Consider the following 24,975-nt stretch of genomic DNA (forward strand, 5'->3'; position numbering starts at 1 on the left):
GTGATTCCTTCCCCATGCCCCGTCCCTACTGCAGGAGCCTGGTGAAGGGGAGCAGAGCTTCTGCCCCTTTTTGAAGGTGCCAGCCAATGAACCCAACCAATGAACCCGCCCAAATGATGAACCCAACTGATATACCATAGAATCTTATTGTAGAATCATAGAATGGCCTGGGTTGAAAAGGATCATAGTGATCATCTCATTTAAACCCCTCTGCTATGTGCAGGGTCGCCAACCATCAGACCGGGTTGTACCCAACCAATGGACTCAACTGATGGACCCAACCATTGAATCCAACCCAGTTCCTCTGGCTGTGCTTGAACTGAACAGCATTTTTTTCTGACTTTTACAAAGTCGCTCAGCCTCTGGAATACCAGTAATGTATTCTCTCCTTTTCCTCTCCACATGATTGCAGCATAATCTCCTCCTCACTTGATTTATTTAAGCGGGCCTTCGGATGCTCCAGTAATGGGAGTCATTTAGGTCCCTCTGCAGATATGTATTTATTTATTGCTGTTCATTTAAGCTGCAGAGCCAGTTGGCAGGAGAGAGGCAAGGCTGGGGTCAGAGGGATGTTAAATTATTTGCTGTCAAAAATAGCTGGTAGAGGAAGTTAAATTCAGCAAGGTCGTTCAAGGTCATGGCCAATCACTGGTGGGAGGAGAAGGGCATTAATTAGCTGCTTTATTTATGGGGGTCATTGTGACCAGTTGGTAACAAAGGGAAGTGACAGCAGCTCCTCTTGTTTTTTGGCAGAATCAGCTCCTGAATGAGAAGCCAAATCGCTGTCCTTGACCACGATGAGGAAGTCTGGGCTATAATTCATTGATGAAGATATGCTCAGTAGGGTTCAGAGGGCAGGTGAGTATTTTGGTCACTTACAAAGACAGGTCATTGCCCAAGATTCTGTCACCTCTTTAGGTAGCCAGACCAGTTGCTGTGTATCCTTTCTGTTAAATCTTGTATTTCAGTGGAACCCATCCCACCATGCCTATTCCCCATATGACCCACAAAGTGCTCCAGAACCTTCACAGCTCCATTGCCCTTCTCTGGATGCACTCCAGGGCCACAATATCTTTCTTATAGTGTGGGGCTCAAAACTGAACACAGCACTTGAAGTGTGGCCTCACCAATGCCAAGTAAAGAAGGAAGATCAGCTCCTGCTCCTGATGGCTGCACTGTTGCTGATACAAGCCAGGATGCCATTGGCCCTCTTGGCCACCTGGGCACACTGCTGGCTCTTGTTCAGATATATGTGAACCAACAGCTCCAGATTCTTTTCCTCCACCCAGCTTTCAGCCACTCTGATCCATGCCTGTAGCATTGCTTGGTGTTGTTGTGGCCAAAGTGCAGGACCCAGCATTCACTCTTGTTGAATTTCATCCCACTGGCCTCAGCCCAGCAATCCAGCCTGGTTTAAGAGCTCTGAGAAAGATCAGAATTCTCCTTCTTTTCTATTTTCCCCCATCATATATAAACCAAGGTAGGAAAAGCAGCTACTAAAGTAGGCAGATGTGCCCAGGAGTGTCTGGGGGCCAACCAGCCTTGTGTGTTGTTGCATGGCCTTCCACAGGGAAGCATCTCTACCAAAACAGCCAGATTTTAATGGCAGCAATGCTTGTCCAAAAGAGACTTTTCCATCCAAAGATCCCTATCAAGAAAACCTTTGGTCACCAATAGCCCGTTTTTTCCCCCCTATTCTTTCTGCATAAAATGAAAGCTGGATGCCGTAACACACGGAAAAGCTTGCTGAAAGCCACTCTGCCTCACTGCTGAACACACTAGCTGTGGTTGCTGGATGTGGCAGAGTGGATGCATCTGGCTGGCAAACAGCTCATGTTAATTGATAGCTCTGCTGGGAAATCCATACCGTTAAATTCTGCACTTAATTGTCTGTATCTGCGCTTCCTTCCACACAGTCACAAATCAAGGAGCTTCGCAGCGAGCCGCCTGGCGTTCAGCAAGATAAAAGTCAGACAGCAAGAAGCTTGCTTGCAAAGGGATGGGAACGTGAGGTTGTGATTGATCTGAAAGAGAGGCAATGCACTGGCAAAGGCATCTGGGTCTGCATGTGTGGGGATGAAATTAAGGCAAGTGCCCCAGCAGAACCCCATCTGAATGGAACTCCCAAAGAATCAGAGAATCAGAGAATGGCCTGGGTTGAAAAGGATCACAATGATGATTTGGCTTCAACCCCCCTTCTATGTGCAGGGTCACCAACCAACAGACCAGGCTGCCCAGAGCCACATCCAGCCTGACTTTGAATGCTTCCAGGGATGGGGCACCCACAACCTCCTTGGGCAACCTGTTTCAGTGCATCACCACCCTCTGGGTGAGGCCTGACACAGAGGAGGAAGGCTTCTTTGCACCAGCGTCCCTGCTGTACACCACCTCCTAAAAAAGCAAGATAGCAACTGTGACTGCCAGGTTCCTTATGTTCCTAAAGAGATCCAAATCGTTCCTGAAACTCTTCTGGAGTGCCAGAGTCTGGCTGGGGTCAGTCAGCAATGATGCCAATGCCTTGGGACATCAGCAGATAAAAGCTCCCACCTTGCCAGGCTTCCTCATGGCACAAGCAGTAGGGCTGTGGCTCTGGGAAGCCAATGCCACCTCCTGGCCACAAACCCTGCAGGACTTGGGTCACCTAGCTGCAAGAGAAGGCTCACGATAAGACCTTAAAGCTTTCAGCAGCTCCCTGGAAGGAGGTTGTAGTGAGGTGGGAGTTGGTCTCCTCTTTCAGGTAACAGCAATAAGTTGAGAGGTAATGGACTGAAATCGCGTCAGGGGAGGTTCAAGTTGGATATTTGGAATCATTTCTGTTCAGAAGGAGTGGAGATGCATTGGCACTGGCTGCCCAGGGAGGTGGTGGAGTCACCATCCATGGAGGTGTTCCAGAACCATGGAGATGTGGCACTGAGGGACGTGGTCAGTCGGCATGATGGGATGGGTTGGAGTTGGACTTGATGGTCTCAGTCGTGTTTTCCAACCTTAACGATTCCATGACTTTGAGACACCAGGGCTCAGCTGCTTTGGCAGGGATGCAGCCCGCATGAAGCAGACAGCAGTGCAGGATGGATGAGTTCAGGAGATGAACTTTGTTTTTCATTGGAGTTTTCCACCAGACTGTTCGGAAAACAACAGGTTGCCAGCCAGCCCACGTTCCTTGGAGCAGAGAAGAAGGAAAGGAGCAAACAGCACCACTGACCTCTCAGCTGCTCTTTATTTCTGGCTGATCAGGAGCAGCCCACACAAATGCTGACTCCAAACAGTCCTGCCAAGCGATCTGTAGACAATTTTTCTGCTGATTCTCCACCTTGGAGATGAAAAAAACCCCAATGGTTGTGTGGTTTTTGTGCTGTTGTTGGTTTTGCCCTCTTCCATCATCCCTGTTTTCAGCTCCCATCAGACATCCCCCAGAGCATCACAGATGTCTGATTTCCAGTGCCCAAGAGCATACAGAGGGATCATGGAGACAGAGCCACTGGGGCCAGTGATGAGAGGTAATGGCCTCATGTTGCATCAGGGCAGGCTCAGGCTGGATATCAGGGTAAATTTCTTCTCCATAAGAGTGGCGATGCATTGGCACAGGCTGCCCAGGGAGGTGGTGGAGTCACCATCCATGGAGGTGTTCAAGAAATGTGTGGACGTGGCACTGAGGGACGTGGTCAGTGGGCATGGTGAGGATGAGTTAATTAGACTTGGTGAACTTAGAGGTCTTTTCCAACTATAATGACTCCGTGATTCTGTGTGATACCACTTTTGGGTTGTCCTCCTTGAATTCTGAAGTGACCGGCTCTGGGAACACAGAGCAGGAACATGTGGGACACATAGAATACCCCTGAGATTTTCCCCACCATTTCCCAGGCAGATGTTTCCATGCTACCAGCTGTTCTCCTTCCATAAGAACCACTTCTCAGACACTTCAGAGAATCATAGAGTCATTGAAGTTGGAATGACTGCTAAGATCATCTAGTCCAACCATCAACCCCTCCCCATCAAGGCCAGTAAACCAGGCCAGTAAACCATGCCTCTCAGTGCCATATCCACCCTTTTCTTGAGCATCTCCAGGGATGGTAACTCCACCACCTCCCTGGGCACCCTGTTCCAATGCATCACCACTCTTTCGGAGAAGAAATTGTTGACCTGTTGGCTCTTGTCCTGGATGCTCTTAGGTTACTTCCCTCTATCATTGCCTATCAGCCTAACCTTCAGCCCAAAGTCAGCGTTTAGTGACTCCAGTCTTCATGCTGAGTCCTGCACTTGGTGAGGAAGCCAGATCCAAGCTCTCGGATTACACAGCTCAGGGAATCTTGCTTGGGTCTTAATTAGAGAGGTCACCTCTACGTCCTAGCTTCATCAGCTTAGCTTCAATCAGTAGACAAGCATAAAACTATTAGCACAATCAAGATTTATTTGCTGCAGTACAGTCTGGCTGGAAAGATGGAACTGAGGGTGTGGGAAAAACAGCGATGGGATTCTTTGTGTAAAGCTCAGCAGTAGGGCACTGCTCAGCATCCTTGTCTAACCCCCGCACTGGGTCTGGGATTCCACCTGAGCTTTCACTTGGGTACAGCCCCTCAGATATCATAGAATCTCAGAATGGTTTGGGTTGGAGGAGACCTTAAAGCCCACCCAGTTCCAACCCCTGTCATGGGTTGGCTGCCCCCCATCAGCTCAGGCTGCACAGGGCCCCATCCAGCCTGGCCTTGGGCTCCTCCAGGGATGGGGCACCGACAGCTCTCCAGGCAGCACAGCCAGGACCTCACCATCCTCTGAGCAAAGAATTTCCTCCAACATCTAACCTAAATCTCCTCTCTTTTCATTTAAAGCCATTCCCCCTTGTCATCACTTATCTACCCTTGTAAAAGTTGGTCTCCCTCCGTGCTCTTTCCTTGCAGTATTTAGTAATTGGCTTCTGCCCATTCCTCCTTGCCTTTTAGGGAAAAATACTGCATAGTTACCAAAACGAACGTCCAGTAGAAGATGTTCCCAAACACACTTTCTCTAAGAGATATTTGACACAGCAGTTTCTTAGAGCTGCCTTTATGGGAAATGGACTCAACCATCATTTTAAGAGCTTTAACCAGTTCATCACTCATCACATACCGGGAAAAGCAACAATTAGCCAATGAGGCTGCTGGTTGCCACCTGTGTCATGGAATCATAGAGTGGTTTGAGTTGGAAGGGACCCTTAAAGGCCATCTGGTCCAACTGCTCTGCACTGAACAGGGACACCCACAGCTCCATCGGTGCTCAGAACCCCATCCAAGCTGACCCTGGGTGTCTGCAGGGCCAGTGCTTCACTACTCTTAATGTAAAGAACTTTTTCCTTTCCCCCTCTCCTCTTCAAAACATGACTGCATTAGTCAACTAAATGAATAATGATGTGGCTTCTGAGCAGCCCGTGGTGCTGCCAGGAAGCTGTTGCCTCATTAAATCTGTGCCACTTTCACTCACACAGGGATGCACATCTTGGCTGCTGGGCAGCATTACAGGAGGTGAGAATTTGGGTCTTTTTTGGGTTTCAGTCTCTTTAAAGGAGACAACATTGCTCATTCCGCAGTCAGAGCAATGGGAGGGAAGTGGAACCCTCTGATCCTACAAAACAACGCAGCCATTAACTGGGATTTTTAGGCAAGAAGTTACCACCTGCTCCCAATTAACACTTCCTGCTTTGCAGCGTGGAAGGAAGAGCACTCACTCCAACTCTCCCCCCCATCTCTCCAACCCCTACAGGCTCGTGCTGCAATTAAGCCTGATCTCATTAACGAAGCACTGCCAGACCTGGCTGGGATTAGGAGAGGAGATGCAGGGGGAAGACAGGTGCTGCGAGAAGTGGCAGGGCTGATTCACAGCTTGGCTCTCTTCCTCTGAATCAGCATGAAAAGAATTAACAACCCGGGCTGGCAACAAGGACAGCAGCCAGTGAGCTAATTATACGGCCCTCCTGTAATCCGTGTTCCTCCTCATTTTTTAATAACTCAAGTGATCTCATTGATTTGCCAGTCGAGAAGGAAGGGCTGTATTAATTAGCCGACTAGTGCATTGTGCAAAGCATTAGGTAAGGGAAAGCGAAGACAAAGTGATCAGCTTTGATATAAAATCACAGGAAGGAAGAAATACAAAAAGAATAGAGAAAAAACAGACCCAGTAGTGCTCATATAGCACAGAAATGACAGTGCTCAGTTCTAGGCACCTCATAACAAAAAGGCATTGAGGTGATGGCCTTAAGATGTGCCAGGGGAGATGCAGGTTGGGTAATAGGAAACATTTCTTCTCAGAAGGAATGGTGATGCATTGGCACAGCTGCCCAGGGAGGTGGTGGAGTCAGCATCTCTGGAGGTACTCAAGAACTGTGATGTGGCACTGAGGGATGTGGCCAGTGGGCATGGTGGGATGGGTTGGGGTTGGACTCGGGTCCCTCAGTGGTCTTTTCCAACCACAGTGATTCCATGACTCTCTGGAAACCCCACTGCCACGTATGAGGCTGGGAAATCGTTCTGCCCAAGGATGTAAATCCATCCCAAAAGTATAATCCATCCCAAAGCATTCCAATTGTTTCCTCCTGGTGTGTTATTAGATCTAATGCTGTACACAGACAATGAAATGCCTTTCCCTCCTTGTCGGTCTTTGCCAGAAGGACGGCATGGATGCCAAAAAGAGAGAGAGGAAAAAGGGTTTTGGAAGTGAGGAGTTTCTGTTTCATCTCTAAAGGCAGGTGGGAAGAAATCCAGTCCAGTGATGGTGATACTTCAGGAAATAAATGATAGAAAGTCTCTCTTAGTGCTCATCTTCTTACAGAGAGAAAAGGAATTCATAGAGTTCATCTTTGCCTGATGCAATTATGCTAATACACGGGAGGTGGCAGCATCGCTCTGAAATGCAGCTAAAAGCTCCGATCACCTGGTTGGCAATCAGAGCCCGGCTTTTATCTGGAGGGTGAGAATTAACTCAATTATGGTGAAACAGCCCAATTAGGGGTGCAGAGTACCAGCCTTCCTTCCAGGCACACAAAATGAAGAGATGCAGTTTCGGTTGTACTAAAGGATCTCCATACAAATACACATTCCTATGGATGTTCATTCATACCTTCATATAGATATACAGTCTTTCCTGAGAGCAAAGCATAAGACTCAGAACCACTGTCACACCTCTGATGAATAATACCAGAGACTCCTCCTGCTCTCCCTAGTCTGCTGACTCCTGACTTTATGTTAATTGCAACTGAAGCAACTCCTGACCATATCAGACTGCGTATAAACACATATGTAAAATACAGCTTGGTTGCCATTGAGTGTTTTCCCACTTCTACGCCATCCTGAACACGAACACCACCATACCGTGGTCTACAAAGAGGGACATCTACTCCATCCTGAACTTCAACACTACGATACTATGGTCCATGGTCCATGCAAAGGGGTTTCTACCCAGATCTTGAACACCAACACCTAATAACATGAGCTGATGGACAAACACACTGAAGAGCCACGACCGCGTGGGAGGTGTGGATGTGAGCACATCAGCTGCAAAGCAAATTGATAGCAAATTGCCAAATTCCGGGGCAACGTGGCACAGAGATCTTCAGCAGCAACACGTTAATCAGCCCTCCCACTTCAATTAACTCCAGCAGCAAGAAAACCCAGCTGGAGTTTGTTTGCTTTTCAAATAAGCTGCATAAAAATATCTCTTCTGTGGCAGTGAGGCTTTGACATCACGGCTTACAGGTTCACCGCTGGTTTTAATCTCCTAACAAGAACTTAGTCTGGTTTGAGTTCCAGCCAAAGTGAGATATTAAAAATGAGATTAAAGATTTGAACTAATGGGGGAAAAAATATAGAAAATAAATAATAATAATAATAAAATTGCTTGGAAGGCTCCAAATCAACAATTAGCACTCGTGCACCTGAACAGGTTTGCCCCACTGCAGCATGGATTTGTCTGTCCTGTTCATTGCTTCTTGTAGCTGAGGAGAAGTCAGACTTGTCCCCAGGCTTACACAGGGCTGAAGTGTTTTAACAAATTCACTCCGTTCCGCTGGTGAGTCAACACGCCGGCTATGAGGAAAAAGCACTGCTCAGGTGAAGCATCCCCATAAATCACTGCAGCTCTGATGCTCAGCCAGCCTATAAATATCGGCGTTTGGACATCAGTTTACATCAGCAGAACAACTCAATTAATTCAGTCCGCGGGTTTCTGCAAGCTGTTCTTTCTTAGTGTTCACCTACATGATCTCTGAGATGAGAAAGCACCGAGTTGGAGCCCTTGATGGCACAAGGGCTGCTGGGTGCTGTGCTTCAGTTGTTGGGTCCACAGGAGCTGCACCTCATTGCCACTAATTACTACTAACTTCATTAAATCAGAGTGCACTAATTATGGAGTTGGCCTCTGAGTGAAGCAGGCTGATCAGGTTAGATGTCTTTCAGCGGTGACTTGGGCTGCAATGGCATCCTGGCTTGTATCTTCTCCCAGGTATAACAAATGATAGGATGAGATGTAATGGCTTTGAGTTGTATCACAGGAGGTTCAGGTTGGTCATTAGGAAACATTTCTTCTCAGAAAGAATGGTAACCCATTGGAATGGGCTGCCCAGGGAATCAATGACCCTGGAGGTGCTTCAGAACCATAGAGCTGTGGCACTGAGTGATGTAGGCAGTGGGCATGATGGGATGGGTTGGGGTTGGTAATCTTAGGTCTTTTCCAATCTCCTCCATGATGGTAGAGTTGTTTTTCTATCCTGTCCTTGTGAGGACCTCCTGAGGAGACCTGCAGGACCCTCGTCTGGCTTTCAACCTCTCACTTCAGGCAGCCTATGTTAGTTCTATCCTAGCTGCTGGAGAATGGGCTTTTTGAGGAGGCAGTGCTGGTGCGAGAGGCCATGAAGAAGGCTTCTGAGGACACCCAGCTTTACTGGATAGTGCCTAAATCACCATTCTTTAGACTTCAAGTCTTATTTTCCTTAAGTCTGGGGTCTGCATGTGTGGTCCTTCTGGGCAAGAGCCAATCCAAGACCACTTGGGTTTCACAAGGTACATTCACAAACAAAAGGAGCCTCGCACTGACCCATGGAGGAGATGGATCCATCATAGCTCCATTAGCAACTCCATCAGCTTCAGCAGCTCCATCTGCATGGTACCTGGTCTCTCTGTGTAAGACAAAATAACTGCATAAGTTGCAGAAGAAATATTTAAGCACCAAAGGTTGGGACAAAAGTAAATAAATAAATACATGCAAACTTCACACCTGAGGACTTTGAGAACTCAGCTCCAAACATCAAGGCCCTTCTATGCTCTTAGCTGCTGCATGGGCATGAAGGGGAGGGCTGCCACTCTGCAGTCACAGAGAACGAATGAACCCAAATCAGATCCTACAGATGAGTCTTAGCAACGTGTTTGCATCCTTTCCCAGCACTGGGAGGACAGATGCTGATGGAGCAAAGCTACAGAGAACTGAGAGCAGGTCCGCAACACACAACCATGCAGATAATTATCCCCTTCTTGCACTGAAATAATCAGAACGATGAGATTGAGACACACAGCCATCCAGGTACCAAACAGTAGCAAGATAAACCAGCCAACCCAGTGCATACAAAAGCCAAGAAACACCTGGGAAAAGTGATACTTAAAACAAAGTTCTTTAATAATTTGAACTATAAAGACACAAATTAGTGCCTGACCACAACATGAATAACAAACAAAATACATTAAATATCTCAAAGCTACGGTGCTTGCAAAACAAGATAGGCTGATACACAGAAGCCTAATGTTAGTTACCAGCAAGCCTGGTACAAAGAATCAGTTCAGTACTATCAAAATTGTCAATAAACGCTGCTCGGTGCAGCTGTTTTACATCAACTGCCATTCGTCTGTCACAGTGTATTTATATGCCTGTAACAATATGCTGAATTTCAGGAAAAATAAAACAAAAAATACCAAACCTAAAAAAATATTACGTTAGAACCAATAGTGTCAATGTTAAAAACCTTGGTCACGTTAACACGTGGTGTTTTTCACGCCCGATACAGGTGGACAGATGTTATCTGCTAAGATGGTAAACAAGGCATCATCAGTGCATTCAGCTCAGTTTAATCGTCAACATCACACGGTCAACATCAGTTCGGGAGATGAACAGAAGAATCCAACCCTCTCCTGTCTAAGGAGTCACCAATTTCATTTAGGAAGCGTTTTGGTATATGGGTTGCTATGGGCATGTGGGAAAAGCCCATCTTTATTCAATACTGGCATTCAAAGAACAGGCATACGTTGTTCCAGGGGAAGAAGAATGAAGCTGAGGTTATCCTTGCAGCTATTTGTAAAGTTTCAGTAGCCCACCCTCAGCATCAGGCAGATGTGTGTACTCAACTTGTGCAAAACGTTTTACAGGCACTGGTTCAGAGTCTTGCATTAGCTGGATTCTCATCTTGTTGAGACGGGATACCTTCACAACAAGTGGAGATCCTAAGTGAGAGATTCAGGCATCAATCCTGCTTCCAAAATGGTATGTATCAATGGATTGGGGAGCTCCAGAAATGAAACGGGGCTCTGCATAAAGTGCCTTCTCACTGCCCATCGCTGAACTACGCATGCTTTAATAAGACAGTAGTTATGGGGCTCAATCCCTCATCCATCTTTATAAATGGGAGAGGATCCAACAGCATCAGGGATGTGGGGTAGCCAGGCATGTTTCAGCTGAGAGGCAGCTGTGTACTGGGTAACTCCATTTCTGCAAAGCAGCCACGAGAAGTGCCCTGACTTATGCATCAGAAGGATTTTTTAACATAAACCAACATAAAGCCCACCTCCACCTACCAAGGACCTTCTGTGGACCTCAGGGACAAAAAGACAGCTTCAGCTCTCAGAAAAGATTTGCAGCAGGCACTTGGCTGCAGTAGGCAGTTGTGAGTGAGACACGGAAAAGACCAACCTCCAACCAATCTGAACAACTGTACAGTAAATTCTCTGTAGTTCTATCATGGACTCCCAAGGAAAGCTGGCAGAGGACGTTCCAGATGCATGAAAAGCATTTTCACTTGTGTATGAAATATATGTCACCTTCCATCCTCAGAGAGCAACAGCTGGATAATTCATTATGAACTGAACGTAATATGTTGTTTACATCACCTCTATGGCAGAGTGCAGAGTCAGCATGAAAGGTTAAATATATAAACATCAAAACCCTCAAGCTTGCTACACAATGATCTAAAGCGCTGTTATAAAGAAGGCGGTGGATGTAATACTGTGGGATTCTGTGCTTAATCTTTTGTTATTCTCTTTCCATGTCAAATTTCTTAATCTCCTTCTGCCTTTCGCTTCTCATGGGTAATAAAGACTCCTTTGTTTATCTCTTTTCATAACAAAGTCTCACAGTCAATCAGTAGTTTGCATTTTAAGCCTCTCACTGCCTACTTATAAAGCGCAGATGGGGAGATCTGTAAAGCAAAGCAGTGTCCATTACAACCATAGGGGCACATGGCCCACCAGAACGAATGCATTCCTGGATCTTCAGGTCTACTGAAGAAAACAGCAGTGCTGCTTCGTTACAGCTCCTCTTCCACTACCAAGCATTACAGTGATTTATTTCACCACCTGCTACCAAATGCCAAAAAAATAAATATCCACAGGGAGAAATTGGTTTCGAAAGTGGGATGACTGAAACTCTTGGATGCAAATACTGAACAATGTGGTGGTCACTGTGAGAAACACGAGTGGTACTGGGAGGATCTGATGTTCTTATGAGTTTCAGGGGGATGAGCTAGCAGAAAAACTCATTCCGCCATTAGAAATCAAGTGCTGGAAGCAAATGTACATGGCCAAAAGAACCAACTGTGCTTCAAATCATACAGCTCCCTTCAGGCAAACAAAGCAGGGCCAAGGATGAACACGACGGCAATATTAGATTAGAAGAGAATTAAAACTAATTACAGGACAATCTTTCCTACCAAATCTCTCTCAAGGTCATGTCAAATTAATTGTACGCCGTATCTTAACGTTAAATGTCTCTTAATACACTGCCAAAAAAGGTTTCACTTCACCTGTCTCAATTAAAGTCCTCCTACTCACATCTCTATCTACATCAAACTTCTGCGTTCAGAGGATCAGCAGACTGAGCATTAGCAGAAAGTCTGACAGACACCAAATGAATGTGGATGTTTATGTAGAGTGAGCAGTCAGCCACAGACATATACGATGATGCTGTTGCAAACCTCGGGGGCTGCAGACTGCTCTTACACCTGCATTTTCAGGCAGACATAATGAAGGGCACGGGCATTGTATAATACATGACAGAGGTAGATCGGCAAGTGATAGACTGCATATCCCCATCTTGAGGCTGGGGTAGTCTTCTAAACACTTGCTGGTAGCACATCTTCTTTGTGCTGAAAGGAAAAGCACTAGAATGAGGTCTGGAGATGACTAATACTGCAAGCCAGCTTCAAACACTGCCTTCAAAACACAGACATGATCCCTCTCGATGGTGAGTTTCTGTTTATCGTGTCTCATCTTCAAATGGCAATTTAGGTCTTAAGGATCCAGAAAATCTTGATTCCTGGCGTGGTGTTCTGTACTGACAGAGTCATTCTGACATTTCTCTACCACTTCCCAAGGAAGAATTCTTCATCTCACAGTCTGCAGAACTACTCGCTGCTGATCTGTTCCAAGCTGATGGGCTCAAGGTGACAGAATTCTTGGTTCTTCATAGATGTTCAAGAATAAAAGGGTTCCTTGTTATTTTTAAATCTATCTAACACTTACTATAGGATTCATATTAAAGGACACCTGCTATTTCTGTAATTCCCTTCCAAGTAGCTGCTGTCTGAACCCTACTCAAAAAACAGGATCAAAGATGACCCACCTTGCAAGATGTACTGCACCAAAAGTTTGGGATATGCTGCTCTAGGGACTGCAGGAAGAAAAAAAGCACATAATACAAGCAATATGAATAGAAAACAGTTTGAGCAGACATCTCTCTAATTACAGAAGTAAAGATGTATGTCTTTCCAGGCACTAGAAAACGTTACAGTTTAAGACTGGCTTCCCATTTTCATTATCGCTTACAGGATCAGTAAGGCAGTCAACCCAAAGCACCCATCATGTTAGATTACTTATGCTTAGACGGATATACATATAAATTACATTCTTCAGGGTCTAGCACAACCCAAAAGGCCACCAGAAGGGTGGCTCATGGTTATTTGGAATGAAGGAAGAACACAATCTGCCTAAGTTTTTAAAGATAAAAAAACACTGCTGGTAAATGATATGAATGAAAAAGCTAACAGCAGCTTAAAATCAACGTAAGAGCTTTTCCAATTATTATTTTTTAGTCTTGACAAATTAATTCAACAGGGTCTGAATGGAAGTTTGCTGCAAGTGTGTGGGAGAATGTACAAATTCCTTTAAAATACACCATTCTAGAGATGCTTTACCAATGGTTTTTTAGTATACTGTGGTTCCTGTAATTACAGGCAAGTAAAGCAGAGCCCGTACATCCTACAGAAACAAAAATAAGGCCACTAAAATAAAGGTTTTGTTCTTTCCCTTAAAAATAATATCCTACCTAGCAAACATCGCTATGGACTGCTGATATGTATAGCCGCTGCACCGCTCCCGTTATAGGACTCTTCCCAGTCTTATGGAAACTACAGATGAACTCAATAAGAAAATAAGATACAGTGTGCAGAAGTGTGCTTGATAGAGCCAGGAGGGGAACAGGCAGGCACTTATGTTCAAGCTACACTTTTCAAATGGTTCTCAAATCTCACTACAAGAAAATATGACTTCTGGGTAATCACAGACTTCTGGTCCAAACCAGCGCTTTCCTCCCTCTGTGCTAGTGGTTCCAATCTCTTTCAGGATCCTTCACATTTCCCCGCACAGATGTCAACCTCATCTATATAGAACTAGAGGCTACTGACAACACATATGTCTAAAAAATGTTGTTCAGAAGTCTTGTTAACTGATTACAGGTCAAAACGCACTGCTCTTAGCACGTGCTTAAGCCTTGCTGGAGTCATTAAAGATTAAGCATTGTTTTCCAGTCCTGAGTTTGGATCCCAAGGGTCCAGGCTTAGTCACCATAACCAAAAGTCATGACTTCGTTTGGAGATTTGCATCAGTAGGAGTGACACAGAGGATATACGTAAGGCTGACTTCTTTAACCAGGGAGACAGCTTTATAGTTACACTACTGTGCCTCACTGCTGTGGACCTGTTTTAAAATCAATACAGAGCAGGACTTGCAATCAGTCTGAGCACTTCCCTTTTTCCCTTGCGCCAAGAAGGATAAACCCCTCAAAGCATCTACAATTGCATAGCACGGCAGCTTGAAGGTCCAGAGACAAACTACATTTAGCCACCCCAAGCTCTGGACAGACAAAACGAAAGCCTCCAATATGAGGTATATTTTGAAAAACTGTGTTAATTTATTATTATTTATGCTTACTTACTAACTTTCATCAGCTGGGTAGAAAAAAAAACCTGCAGAAATCAGAGGGTTTGTCCCCATTTAAGAGCCAAAGGTTGGTGTGAAAAAGGTATTCAACTTTGCACAGAGAAACCATATGATGGAAACATTAAGAGCAAGCAATCAAAATGCTGCATGTTTTGGGGGTATCCTCAACATAAATCTTGTTCCTCAGCCTTTCTTCAATATTTCTGAATAAAAAGATGCTTCTGAAAGTCACAGCAGTATTTAAGACTCATAAAATAGTAGAAAGGCATGAATTCAAAGCTGAACAAGCACACGGCCACAGTGTTTGTCAACCTGCATTAAGACTGGCATAATGGGAACTGGAAAGTATGGAGAGAAAAAGAAGGCATGTAAATAAAAAGATTTTAGAAGTGTTTCTTGTGGTTATACAGTCACCTTATGGATCACTAATCAAACAAATAACTCCTACATATCACAAATGTCTTCTCTCAGTCACACCCTGGAACATCTTCCATGATGGACCTCAGCTGGGCTAACACAAAATTGGAAATCTGGTATGAAATTAACTAAATGGCACACGTATCCCAACCTTTTTGCTTAAAATATCAGTTACAAAGGAGGCTGTGGAAAAGCAAGGATGGAATAAAGCCCTAAATCAATCATACACACTTCATTAATTGTATGAAGGTGCGAGATTAAAGTAGTTCAGGTTAAGCATTCAGTTCACTATAGTCCACACAGTTGCTTAGCTTGACCATCAGTGACCTGTTTTTATCATTCAGTTACTAATATTAGTTTACACCACGGAAAAAAACAACAACTGAATGAAAAACATAAGCAACCCACTTCAAAAATGGTTAGTTTTCTGTGACCAGCACGAGATTTTAGCTCAGTATCATCAGCTATACAACATATACATAAAAATATTGTGTCTTAATCTTTGTTTTAACAACTTAGAATAAAGCTGTACTAAGCATTATTCTCCTAGTGTGCCAACTCTTCACTGTTCTGGCGGGCAGGCCTAGTAACACAGAGAAGTCCTTTTGTAGCAATGGGACTTGAATTGATCCACAATTTTGACAATCCAGCCATAATAAGTGTTGAATCACTTTATTCAGCCAGGCTAAGTGGATGCATGTGACAGCCTAGGTCTCCGTCAAAGCTTCTTGGGTGGCTCCACAAGAAGAACAGGCCATATTCCAAGAAGAAACTGTTAAAAGAAAAATACAAAGAGGAGAAAGATTTCTTGAAATATCTCTTGGAACGGAAAGCAAACACTGTTGACAACATCTCAATTGCACTTATTGGAATGGAAAGGCAAGTACCATTACAACAGACACAGCAAGCAAGCCCCAGTGCACATTCAGGCTCAAGATATGCAAATGCTCCAGCGGACACAAAATAGAGGTTACTTACCTTCACCTTTGGCCTGTGTTTCAGGAAAAGTGTCCTTGTGTATAAACTGAGGAAGAGAAGGAAAGCAAGCTTGAAATTTGATAGATAAGACAGCATAATAACCAAATGCTAATGCTTGTTTTGTTTTCCAGCTGGAAAATAACTGATACTGTGATTTTAGATCTAAACATTATGACTACATTTACACAAAATGGGAAACAGCCCACAGTAACTCCCACTGCAATTAGCAAGCAGACTTACACAATCAACTATGTAGGCAGGAAGATAAAAGTTCTCTCTGCTCAGGAAAAGATCTCAGGAAACACCTGAGAAGGATTTGGGGGTGTTGGTTGATGAAAGACTCAACATAAGCAGGCAATGTGCGCTTGCAGCCCAGAAGGCCAAACATATCCTAGATTGCATCAGGAGAAGTGTGACCAGCAGGTTGAAGGAGGTGATTTTGCCCCTGTGCTCTGCTCTTGTGAGACACCACCTTGAGCACTGTGTCCAGAGGAGGGCAATGAAGGTGATTAGAGGGCTGGAGTGACAGACTGAGAGAGGTGGGGCTCCTCAGCCTAGAGAAGGCTCTGAGGAGACCAGAGCTTTCCAGTACCTGAAGGGGGGCAACAGGAAAGCTAGGGAGGAGGTAGTGATGGGGCAAGGCAAAATGGCTTTGAACTAGAAGAGGGTAGATTTAGACTAGATATCAGGACGAAATCCTTTACCGTAAGGGTGGTGAGATACTGAAACAGGTTGTTCAGAAAGGTTATGGATGCTCCCATACAAGAGGCATTCAAGGCTAGGCTGAATGGGGCTGTGAGCAACGTGGTCTAGAGGGAGGTATATATACCTGCTTATAGCGGGGGGGGGGAACTAGATGATCTCCAAGGTCCCTTCCAACCCTAACCATACTATGACTCCATGAATAGGAACTAGATAGAGCCTGTCACTATGGGAGGGTGAAATTACTGGTGCAGTTGTTTTATACATACTATGCTGTATTTTATATATACATACATATGTATATATTTACAGGTATATACAAAACAAACACACACACACACAGCTATTGGATCAGCTACTGGAATTGTACTTATTTTCCTTGAATTTTATTTTTCCTGGCTATTTTAGCATCTGACCAAAAAAATAAATGGAGAGCACTATGTCGAGTGTAGCAAAACTGATGTGTGATCATGTTTTCTCACCTATACAGGATGCGCCTGATAGGTAATGAACAAACAACATAAAATCTGCACTCTGTTGACTTTCATCCCTGCTTCCAGTAGATGGTGGTATAAAGCAACAGAGACGAGGTCTGCTGGTTGCAGACCTGCTAATCAGGGCGCTCACACATTTAAGTCTCCTTCTAAAACTAACATCCCGCACATCTGCAAACAGCTCTGCTCCAACCACTTCAGCTGTCACCCTCCTGCTCTATAGCATGATGCCTGATAGTCCTAAGGAGTGACAGCGCCTATCAAATAATTAATTACACTTGTAAAATTAAACACATTCAAGCGCTTGAGGATTCTCACACAAGAGCAGAGAGATATTAATGGCTTATACTTGGAAATTAATTAAAACTGCAGAAGTATTCAACAGTAAACTGCTACATAGTTCTCATTTCTAACCTGCATTTTCCTGTAGAATCATGACTATCTAAAAGATTGATGGTTATTTTGGAGAACGTACATTACCAGAGTTTACAGACGAGTCACTAAGAGGAAGTCCACTTCCTACAGTTCATTAAGTGGTCATTTTCCTGCTCTTCTGCTGACACAGCATGTTGAAATAAAGCTGAACCTGGGAAAACTCCCAAGGCTGCTTTATGATCATCCAGTTTAGAAAACATTTCCTACCTGAGCAGGATATGAAGATAAGAGCCCAGGCCTGTGAGAATGTGCCACCACGCGTGAAACTGTGTCACAGCACCTATAACAGGAGGCATCTTCTCTCGTAGTGCTCTGTAAGGAAGAAAACACTGTGCAATTGTTTTTGTTGGGGTTTCCCACCCCCCTGCCCACAAACAGAACAAGCTCAGACTTAAGTGATCTTGACTTAAGTTTCAGAGAGTGTATTTATGGCATCCCAGCAGTCTCAAATGAGTTCTATCATTCCTCAGTCCCAAACCTTGCAAACTACTGCTGAGGATAAGATCTGTGAGAAGAGGGAACCATCTGACCTCGCTGCTTCACTCCAGCTCTGTGGAGGCTTAGTTTACCTTTCTCTGTTTTACACTTAGAACTGGGAAAAACATCGTGCTTAGTGAGGAAGCAATGAAAACAGAGGTTGACTCCTGTATTGGATGCTGGTGGAGCAAATGCGAACATCTGCCTGTCATCTTTGCTGACCTGTACTTCATGTTGAGTCAAAACAAGAAGGGAAAATAGCAAAGACTGCAGGCCTAAGGGAGAAAAGTCTGCAGCTTCTGTTACACTTATTTACTGCATTTATGTTACAGTGTTCAGGCCTCTCCACCAAATGATAATCCCTGAACTACTGATTAAGTTTCCAACTCAGTCACAAAAGTAAACACAGCTTTGATTCAAGTCAGACCATTAATGACTACTGGATCCAAAGAGTCACCTCAGCCTTTTAGAATCATACAATATCCTGAGCTGGAAGGGACCTGCAAGGATCATAGAGTCCATCTTCTGCCTCCATACAGCACCACTCAAACACCTGACATTTTAATTAGCAAGAAAAGTCAAAGATCAAAATCAGAATCTCATGTGTTGTTGTTTTGTTTGTTGTTTGATTTACAAGCAAAGGCTCTCAGCCCTCAAGGGAATCAACAGACCCTTCCAGTTTAATGTCAACTGCAAACTTACTATACTTCCAAGTCCTGAACTCAGGTCTTCATGAGCCCATGAACTCTAACTGAGCTCTGGACATACAAATTGTCTCCCTTCAATGACAAACAGCATCTCTATAGTCCTTCCACTTCACCTAACCTCACTTCCAGTGGCCACAGACTTTCTTTTTTTACACCTGAGTTTTAGAAGAACATCCCAGCTTAGCCAAGCCAGATGAAGATATGCCCTTACAGTGTTATGATCTGAGCCTAACAAAGCAACCCAATAGGATAATTCTGTACACGACAGATACTGAGGGTCAGCCTCTCTATATTATATACAGAGAGTCAAGATGGGATTTTCTTGTTGCTGCCATCAACATCTCAAATTCTTCCAGCCTATGGTGGAATATAAGCATCACAATAAAGACAAGTGCTGCTATGAAACTGTCCAGCACCAAGGGATGACACACTCAGAAACCAATGTGTTGTCTATTGTTCTTTCAATGTTCTTTGCACATGTACAGTATCTGCCATATAACAAGATGGTGAATTCCTACATGCTTTATGTGGATGCCAATTTTTCTTTTTTACCATATTTGGCAATAGACTAAGCAGAGATTATGTCTTTTTGGCCTCTTCTACAGTGCTAAGCCATAAGACTTAGGCTAATAATAGGCATAATGCAATGGCTCACAGAGTTACTGCTCTTTGAGACACTCAGATTGCTGCTATTTATTGGTGACGGATATATTACAGCAGATATTTCTTTAGCTTGCAGAACTGCTGCTTTTGATATCTTCCTAGGAAACGATAAGAGCAGAAACAAACAACAAAGAAAAAGCAGGATAAAAATCTCATTGAGTTGAAATCAAGTATGAAGAGCAGACTTCAGTAAGGCACCGATCCTCCAAATTACTTTGGTGGCATTACTTTCCCTCCATTTAAATTGAAGTTAAAGAGAAATACCTATTATAAGAAAAATAAAAGGAATCTATTCATGAATAAGAAAACCTTTAAAAGAACTGTTCAATGCTGACTGTAGTCATGAGCAAACTGGATAAAAGCCTTGTGAATGCTTTGTAGGCAGCTTATCAAACATACCATGAGATAGACTTGAATATACACAGCAGAGAAAACAATGCTTTATGCTAAAAGATTATGAGCTAGCGAGACAAAATGAAAGTGCTCACCTCAATTTCTCACAGAAAATGTTGTCCACATTCCAGAGGAAAAATCCCATTAGAAATACAGTTAAAGATGTATAGCCTAGACCTCTAAGCCATGGGTATACCCTGAAGAGAGAAAGGGAAATAACAGCTTAGTTCAATATGCTTTAAAGGCAGCTTCCAGCACACATAAGTACTATAACATACATGTAAAGTGCTTCATTTAAGAAGATACCAACTGCAAACTTCATCTATTTAAGTATTCATAGAATCGCAATAATATCTGAGATGGAAGGGTCTTTTTTGAGCTTAAAGGACATCCACCTCCCTGCAATAATCAGGAACAACTACAGTTCCATCAGATGCTCAAAGCTCCATCCAACCTGACCTTGAATGTCTCCTCCAGGGATGAGGCATCCATCACCCCTCTGGGCAACCTGTGCCAGTGCTTCACTACCCTTATCATAAAAGAGTCTTCTTATATCCAATCTAAATCTCTCCTGTTTTAGTTTGTAGCCGTTTCTCCTTGTTTGCCCTTATTCTCAATCCATTGGATCATTTTTGTGGCCTTCCTCTAGGCATGTTCCATCAAGTCCATGTATTACTCTGCTTCTCCGGAATCAGCAGTCTCTGGGACTGATCTCCTAGAGAATTTGCTTCTACTCTACTGATTGTCCCCTAAATGCTTGTTGCATTATAAATGAGCAATATGTGAGAAAACTGAAGTAGTCCAAAAGGTAGAAAATTATCCGTCCCACATGTAATCTTTTAGCTAAAGATTAGCCACGTGACAATTTAGGACACTCCCAAAAGAATACTGTACATTGTATTGGAAATACGATGTATTATAAATACATTGGGAACAGAAAAAATGAAATTCCTGTTTGGGGAGAAAACAACATTTATTTAGGATATTAGAAACATACTGAAGAATCAGCTACAAGAAATTGAATTGTCTGTAAGCTCAACTCAGTACCTGCATTCAGGTTGGGAATTGCCAGCTTCCTACAAGGAAATTGGCAGCATTTGCCCCTTTCCTACCAGTAAGTCCCCAAAAAAGCCCAATTCCACCCCCAAGAGGCTGCCATGAAATACTTTCCAAGTTATTTTTAAACTTTATGGATGTACAGTTTAGATTTTGCTTTCAAATGCATTCCTGAGTTGCTTTACCCTCCACTGTGATGTACTCAGTTACATTTCACAGCTGTGAGCAGTGGCAACAGAAACATCCAAACAGACAGGTACAGCTTCTTCCATTCAGCAAACCAACCAGACACAAGTGGTACGAGTCAACAACAAGAGTACTGCCAATATAAGCTGGCAAAATTATTGACTGCTTAATCTAATAAATGCATGGAGAACCATGTGGTACATAGCAGAGACCACACTGTAATAATCCCAACTCAGGGCTCTAGAGATATGAGCAAGTCCAAGACATGAAAGAGCACTGAATGGTAGGTCAAAGATGCTGGTAATTAGATAATTATAGCTAGAATTGGTCAGAGAATAAACAGTGTTGTTTTGTGAAGGAGTATGAGAAGCTGGCATCACTCATTAACAAGGAACATGCTCTATGAACACGTTCTATGAAGCAGAACCAAGAAATAATGAAAGTTGGGGTGAATGGGCAGGAATGATAACAAATAGTGGGGATAGGAGGAGGCAGCAGCCTGAAAGGATTTACGTACTGCTCTTTACATGGAGCTCAAAGCAACTTCCAGCCCTGCACTAGGAAACATGTATTAACTTCATATGAATCCAATTAAAGAAATAAAACAGAAAAGCAGAAACAACAGTCAAAATGTAAGTTAGAACAGGCTTGGGCAACCGCTAGAACTACAAACAGAAAGACAGAAATGCATTTTAGCAACACAGAGAGGAAGTAAATCCAAAAATAAAGTCAGGGCTGGCTTTTTGAGAAGAGAAAGGGCACTGTCAGGGTAGCAAAGCTTCTTTCCCCATCTCAACTTTCTAACCACAGTTTGCGTCAAGATAACTGAAAAGGGAAGTCAGTCTTTGTAGCGTTGCAATGAAGTGATCTAAATTAATGAAGAAAATACATTCCAAAACTTTCTAAAACCGCAGGGAAAAAGTAGGTAGAACTACAGAGATTAACTTTGCTGGTGGAAAACACGGGATGAAATCCTAGAAGGATGGTAGTATTGTTGGTAGTGACATAATGGCAATGTTTTGGAAATAATGAGCGTTCACAAGAGTGGAATTTGTAGAACTGGAAAGGCAGCAGACCCAAGAGCTTACCTACATAGAGAGTAATTTAATCTAAATGATTAGAGCTGTGCTGAATCCTTGTACAAGAACAAAATTAGATCGACTCAAACTTGATTCCCCTTGGATATGAACAGAGGCAACATCACTTGAGATCTCTATGCTATGATTAAAATTTCCATGTTCATGAGTTTGAAAAGTGCCTTTAAGTTTCTATGGCTGCAAGCAACACACAATCCATGTTAGGTTTGTTTGTTGTTGTTGTTGTTGTTTTTCTTAATGGAAGTCTGTGAACATTTATGCTTGTTTGTGGAAATTTCTTGAGGAAAGTTAACTTTACATTTACTATGAGAGGGGTGAGGTGTTGGAACAGGCTTCCCAGAGAGGTTGTGGATGCCCCGTCCCTGGATGTTCAAGGCCAAGTTGGATGGAGCCCTGGGCAACCTGGTCTAGTAAATGGGGAGGCTGGTGGCCCTGCCTGGCAGGATGGTTGGAGGTTCAGGAGCCTTGAAGTCCCTTCCAACCTGGGCTATTCTGTGTGATTCTGTGAAAGTCAAACCAAATTAACTGAAACAGCAATGTGATTCAGCAAACCCACTTTAAATTCACATCTTTTGTTATATTTTCCCTTGTGTTCCAGAACAGTTACATAGAAAGCTAAAAGCAAAGTTTAACGTTTAACTTGAAGATATAATACAGGGAAAAATCGGTAATTTTCAGAGGCAATTCCCAAACTCATAAGACAAATATCCACAGTGGAGAGAAAAGAAGGGGCAACTGACTGAGCCCTGAGAGCTAAAGGAATGTACTTATCCCAGTATCAATTCTTTTTTCTTCAGGTTTATCCACCACCTCTACGCTCTGATGCTTCTTAATGTTTTTTTCCACAAATAACAGCCTCCTGTTTCTTATGGAAGAGTTTTTTATTACAATTTCTATTATATACCCAATATACACATCTAAATTTACCCATTCAAAATTGCAGTGAAAACTGTTGTTTACATTTTTGGTTTACTATCTTTCACTTTCGAATTTTAGACACTTGAGTAGGGACGTGGAAAGGAACATTTTGACTGATGAATATTGACTCCAAGTGTAGAGGTATCACCTTTCTTTGATGATAATAACTTGCTGGCTTCAAGGAAATGCAAGGAAGTGGGGGTGTTCTCTTTCAACCAGAGCATGTGAACTAACACTATGTACCTAGTTAAAGAAATTCTGCCACCACTCGTTTCCCATGTTATGACCACCAGAAAGGATACACATGCTAAGATGTACCTTATAATGTTGGGCTACTAGTAGTATGTAATAACACTTACCATAATACTATATAAACAGATCGTAGAACTATAACAGAAACTAGTGTTCCATACATGATCTGTAAATAAAAGCAGAGATAAAGGTCAGCAGTGGTATTCAAGAGGCTTTATAAAGTACTAACTGAATAAAACTGTTTGCATCTTGACTGTTATTTCTTAGCCTGAAGAAAACAGAATCCCAACTAAATTTCTCTTTGGGTCTTCCATAAAACAGACAAATAGAAACAAGGTTATAATCACGCTGTGTATGCAATTATAAGAAAAGTCAGTTGTGCAAAGCTGCTGCTTCTTTTCCTTGAATCAGAAAGCAAACACTAGATGGCACTCAATAAACACCTTGGCATCAAAACGGTAACTCACTCCATGACTTTTTCTCTAGTTGTAAATTTTAACCCCTGGTTGCATAAGTTGAAAACACATTTGAAAGTTCTACTTCTTTCACTTACGTTTGATTAATGTTGCACTACTCCCACAATGAGCACCAGCATGGAATAAACTTCCCAGGAAGCATCTGAAATCATCTATTCCCAAATTGCTAGGATTCAGTCTATGCATAGAGAGAAAAGGCTGCATGCTCTGAGAACTCCCATGAGCAACATGTGTCTCACTGTAAGCTCAATGAAGTTGAATGTAAGGGTCTGACAAATAAAAGGTCAAAGTAATCATTTCTTTCCCGCCTCATGATCTTCAAATCACTCTCCATTTCTTTCTCCACAGCCTTAGGATTCACATAATACCAACTCCAAGACATACAGACTAACAAAGTGAAGCAATGGAGTCTGCCATGCCTGAACAGTGATGCAGAAGCCAGTGCAGCACAGAGGATTTTCAGTCATCAGTGGCTTCCCTTTACTGTGATAAAAACTAAGCCTCACAGAACAGTTGATTTACATACTGGTGTCTTCACCACATTCTGTCAACCTCATCTCTTTCCTTCTTTTAGACTACACTGTCTTCAAAGCTCTGCCATAATGGAAGCATTCAGCTATTAATATCCCCACAAGCATATGCATGCAACCATTCACCTGACACAAAACAAATTGCTGTAACAGCATTTAATAAAACCAACCTTTCAGAAGTCCATAAAGGCCACCTTCCAAACTCACTTTAGCTTTAAAGATGATGTTTAGTAGCACATGCTGTATTATCAGTGCATACATTCAGAACATGTCAGACAATGGAATCTTTATGTTTGACAAGAGATAGAAGCTCCAGTATTGACTATGTGACGCCATTCAGCTCAGCAGCCCTCTATTTGCATTCAGCATGAGATAAATAAATGCAGTAACTACACTATTGCTACGTGCATGCTGCTCTGTAAACAAAGCAAAACTATTTGGAAAAGCAAATTCATTCTGGCTTGTAATTTACACAAAACAGTAAACTAATTCCAGTTCCCCTGCTGCAGTGCAGAACATAAATCAGAAAATCTGCTAGGTATAGGCCCTGCTATTGAGTGCTGATCAGCACCACCTGAAGTTGGAAAGGAGATGTAGTGCTGAGACTGCTTACTGCTGGGTGCTCTATGTGCTGCTGCAATTCCCCAGTCACACAGAGAAATATCTGCCTCTCCATCACATTGACAAATACAGACTAAATTTATAAGTTAAATCACAGAATAGCTTGGGTTGGAAGGGACCTCAAGGATCATGTCG

General features: G+C 43.2%; 1 protein-coding gene across 1 annotated transcript in view; it reads right to left on the reverse strand.

Annotated features, from left to right (window-relative positions):
• Positions 1-9,610: 9,610 nt before the first annotated feature.
• Positions 9,611-24,975, reverse strand: part of ACER3 (alkaline ceramidase 3) — a 52,802-nt gene continuing 37,437 nt past the window's right edge. The window contains exons 7-11 of the mRNA XM_072326993.1: positions 23,321-23,379; positions 19,800-19,901; positions 17,672-17,776; positions 15,834-15,879; positions 9,611-15,627 (exon numbers count right to left, since the gene is read on the reverse strand). Of these exons, the coding sequence (XP_072183094.1) occupies positions 15,574-15,627; positions 15,834-15,879; positions 17,672-17,776; positions 19,800-19,901; positions 23,321-23,379 (366 nt within the window). The 3' untranslated portion in view covers positions 9,611-15,573. The remainder of the gene's footprint in view (positions 15,628-15,833; positions 15,880-17,671; positions 17,777-19,799; positions 19,902-23,320; positions 23,380-24,975) is intronic.

This window comes from Excalfactoria chinensis, chromosome 1 (genome assembly GCF_039878825.1).
Source record: "Excalfactoria chinensis isolate bCotChi1 chromosome 1, bCotChi1.hap2, whole genome shotgun sequence".
Taxonomy (NCBI): Eukaryota; Metazoa; Chordata; class Aves; order Galliformes; family Phasianidae; genus Excalfactoria; species Excalfactoria chinensis.